The sequence below is a fragment of the Xiphophorus couchianus genome, chromosome 6, assembly GCF_001444195.1.
Source record: "Xiphophorus couchianus chromosome 6, X_couchianus-1.0, whole genome shotgun sequence".
NCBI classification, from domain to species: domain Eukaryota; kingdom Metazoa; phylum Chordata; class Actinopteri; order Cyprinodontiformes; family Poeciliidae; genus Xiphophorus; species Xiphophorus couchianus.
The window spans coordinates 29196341-29200929 of NC_040233.1; the positions used below are offsets into that span (position 1 = coordinate 29196341).

General features: G+C 43.6%; 1 gene segment (V, D, J or C); it reads right to left on the bottom strand.

Moving 5' to 3' along the window:
- Nucleotides 1-3503: 3503 nt before the first annotated feature.
- LOC114145769 (T cell receptor alpha variable 1-1-like) lies at nt 3504-4516 on the bottom strand. The segment is given in 2 exon segments: nt 3504-3912; nt 4048-4516. Coding segments are annotated over 2 exon segments (420 nt in total).
- Nucleotides 4517-4589: the final 73 nt, after the last annotated feature.

Sequence of the window (4589 nt, forward strand, 5' to 3'; positions counted from 1 at the left end):
AGAGCTGAAAACAGACGCGGAAAGCCGCCGTCAAACACTGTCTGGGATCAACTCTGCCAGATCTTTTTCTGCACTGCTCTTTTATTAGAAAAAACAAGGAAGGAGTTTGGGCTTTTTCACATAGTCACACAAAGAATTTGACCAATGACCTTTACTACAGGATGTTCTGATTTATCCTCTTATGACTGACGTGTCTGATCTGTTGAGTTAAAGTAGTTTACTATAAAAATCAGTGAATACCTGAGTTTCTTCAGACAGGTCTTTCTGTTTCATTTGCTATTGTTTTGTATAAATTATAACCTGAGGATTAATGATGCTGAATCACATCCACCTTTATTCTCTGACATGAATCGAATCAACAAGATATCATGCAGCAAATCTTCTAATCATATTGTAAGGGAAACTAGGAAACTATAACCACTAGCAAATTTTAAATTTTAGTTTGGGCTCTTTGTGTAGTGAAATGCGAGTTTTGGATAATCAAAATGCAGACTGGAGCTGGGATCATGGTGATGAATCGTGACACACTTAGAAAAAGCCGTGACGCGTTTTCAGTGCCGAGGCCTCGGAGCGAGTCGACCAATCAGGGGGATTTTATGAAGCGTATCGAGGCTTGTGTTGATGCAGCAGGTTGTGACGTTTGAAGCCTCGTATTCGGGCCGAACCAGGTGACTGATTCAGGAACTGGTTCGTCGGTTTGGTTGCGGGTCGAAACAAAAGGCAGCAAAGCGCCGCTGTTTCACCGTCACATTTTCTAGTTTTAGGATTTTATTGCGTTTGCAGTTCTTTGGAGCGTCTTTTTTCCAATGGACCCAATTTTTCCTGGCAACACTTTGATCTAATAAATAGTTTCACACAGTAATAATAAATCATAGCCTGTAATGCCAAAAAACAGCACAGTGGATTTTAAAAGTGTCCAATGAACTTTAATGATGTACAGAAAAACTTGTGCCGAGGCATTTTGAGCTCTGCAGAAAGGAAACGATACTAACCGGTCGCCAAAGTTCAGCCGAGTCATTTTAAGATGCAAACATGAGACAGAAAACATTCGCTGGAATATTGGGAAGGTGGCAAAATGTTTTATCACAACTTCCATAAACCTGCTGATCCGTTTCTGGCTTCATCCACTCCGAGAGCAGAGGAACCACCTAAACCAGAGCTGTTAAAGTTTTTATGTTTAAATCATAAATAATGTCACTTTGTTCCTAGTGAGCTGGGTTAGAGTAACAAGCCAGTCACAACTCTCTGCCATTTTCTTTTTACCAGCCGTTATTTCATACTAACAGTGATAGAATTAAAATAATAACATATATAAATACTAATAATTATATGTAAGGACTGTTAGATACTATGTCTGTTTCTGGAATGTCTGCAGGAAATGATAAGCGTGATAAACTGACCTGGCAGGAAAAACACCAAAGGCTAAAGGGTCAAAGGTTGTGACCCAGAGACACAGGAACTGTTTGACGCCCTCACATGTACTTAAGACAGGAGATTCATTGTATGGAGAAGATTTATGAGTGTGTGTTAGCAGCTGGGTTTTGTTCTCCACCCTTTTAGGACCAACTGTTGGCTAAATGTAAATTAGGGCATCATGATTGCAAAATAAAGGAGAAGCAAGAGAGGATAGGGTTAGGGTTAGGGTCGTCTCTGTAGTCCAGGACGACAACGACCTGGACTACAGAGAGGAGGTGGAGCAGCTGGTGCAGAGACAACAGCCTGATCCTGAACGTTGACAAGACCAAGGAGATGATTGTCGACTTCAGGAAGAACCGGCCCAGCCACGCTCCACTGCTCATCAACAGCTCGGCTGTGGAGGTGGTCAGCAGCACCAAATTCCTGGGGGTGCACATCACTAACGACCTCACCTGGACTGTGAACACCACGTCTCTGGTCAAGAGGGCACAGAAACGTTTGTACTTCCTGCGGAGGATGAGAAGAGCACACCTGCCCCCGCCCATCCTCAAGACGTTCTACAGAAGCACCATAGAGAGCATTCTGACCAGCTGCCTCTCTGTGTGGTGTGGAGGCTGCAGCGCCTCCGACTGGAAGAACGTGAGGAGAGTGGTGCGGACAGCAGAGAGGATCATCGGGGCCCCCCTTCCCTCCATTCAGGACATTTCATCCCAGCGCTGCGTGTCCCGAGGCCGAAACATCATCAGTGACCCCCTCACACCCCCACCATGGACTGTTCTCCCTGCTGCCCTCTGGAAAGAGGTTCTGCAGCATCCGGTGCAGGTCCACCAGGTTCTGAAACAGCTTTTTCCCACTTGCCATCAGACTGCTGAACTCTTAACTGGACTGCACTTAAAATCTGGTCTCCACTTTATACCTTGCACATGTACAGAGCTAAATAACTTCTATTTTACTGTCAGTCCTGCACTTTATATTTTATATTCATATTTATATTTTATACTGTATTTTATTTTTATTCTGGAGTAACCTCACAATTGAAAAGCTCAAAACATTGTCCTGGGCCGTATGCAACAAAATTTCGTTCTGTATTCACCCTGTGCATGAAAATGATAATAAAGTCAGTCTAAGTCTAAGTCTAAGATTCTCAGAGCGAGTTTGGAGACTGAAAATCAGACCCGCCTCTCTGCTCTCCTCACGAGTAAAATCCAATTCATTTGTCTTTTTTCTTACTTTTATTAAGGTTGAACCTGACAGATTAAAACTATAATCAGAATTTATGTTTCAGAATCAATCGTCATTTACTTGTTTATTCATTGTCAGGCTTCATGTTGTTTTCACAGGTCAGAATGATTTATATTTAAATATGGGACATAATTTATCATGAAGCTCATATGACAGAATAGGTTGAGTTCTTCTGTTTCATTCTGTCTCTTTTATTTAATCAGTTAAATCTCACTGAGATTAAAAATCTCTTGTTCAAGATGAATCTGCCCAACAGCAGCAACACAGAAAATGCAAACCATAAAACCACAGATACACAAACCCACTTTAAATATGATATGGTAAATAAAAGAGAAATAATGAACACACCAATACAAGCATAGAGGAGACTAACGATGCTGACACATTATTTACAAGCTGATTAAAAATGGCCTTAAGTACATTAAGAAACCTTGGATTCTGTTTAAACTTTAGGAAAACATAATAAACAAAAAACCATCAGTTTGCATAAAATTTTAGATTAAAAAAATCAAAATACATTAAATTTTAATTATTGGTATTTCTAATAAAGAATCTAAATACCAAGTTTAATGAAGTTAATTTAGTTAATAAGTCTTGAGTTTAAGTTTTACGTTTCCAGCAGCTTGTTGGGACCAGCGGACGTCCAGACGCTCATCAACCTGCAGCTTAGAACGGTTCCTCCCATTCACTTAGATCTGCTGGACAAACTGGAGCAGGAGCAGCTTTGTCATGAGGTTCAGTAAGTTTCTACAGAGAAACCTCAGGTTCATGCAGTCTGAGGCCCTCTAGTGGCTGCTGTGGAGAACTGCAGGTTTCAGTGGTTTAACAGGCAGTGAGGCCCTCTAGTGGCTGCTGTGGAGTACTGCAGGTTTCAGTGGTTTAACAGGCAGTGAGGCCCTCTAGTGGCTGCTGTGGAGTACTGCAGGTTTTTGTACAGGGTTCTGGTGTTTCCTGTCACTGTGGGCGCCACAGCGCAGTAGTACACAGCAGAGTCTGTCACTGCAGCAGAGGAGATCAGCAGAGTTCCTCGTTTCTGAGTTTTATCGATGTGAGCTGAGAAATCGGAGCGAGTTGGATGGATCGATCCCGACTCTGTGATGTAGAGCAGGAACTCTGGTCTGGATCCGTGCTGCTGTCGGTACCACTGGACATTATAGATAGAACCAGTATATCCGCAGCTCAAACTGGTGGGGCTTCCCTCTGAAGCGACGTGTTCCCTCTGCTCCTGTGTGACGGTGTTCATGGAGCCCATGGCTGTAAAATCAAGGTTCATGTCAGTCAGTCTGCAGCAGATTCAGGCATCAGGAGACTCAGAGGCTCTTCCATCCACATGTGGTCGCAGTGAGATTCAGAGAGACCATCAGAGCTTCTCTCTGTTCTGATACTCACCGATGTAGAGAGAGAAGAGCAGGAGGTACAGCAACATGTTCCAGGAGTTCAGGACAGACAGCAGATCTACAGAGATGATCCACTGCAGCAGAAGGAAGACTAACAGACCTTCATCATCATCATCAAGCTGCTGTTAGAGACGAGCCTTCTCATTGGCTGAGCTCAGCAGTGGTGGGAGGAGCCAGAGAGAAACTGGTTGCTGCTGAAGGTGAGGTTCAGCCAGTGAGGTGATTTCTGACTGAGAAACCAGCTAAAGTTAGTGAGTCGGTGCTGCAGCCAACCAGAAACTACTGAGACGGATTATGGTGATGAGGTTTCAGCGGCTCTGATGCTCTAAGATCCAGTTAACTGGTGATCCTCCCAGTTTAGGAACCAGTTTGAGATCAGATGACTTAGTGTGAAATATCCACCAGATGAGTCCACTGTGGTCATACTGGGATGAAGATGGTCAGAAATTCTCAGGCGACTGCAGAGGTGAAACGATGGCAACAGTCCCACATCATGCTGCTGCCACCACCAGGCTGAGTTTCTGAAGGGTCACC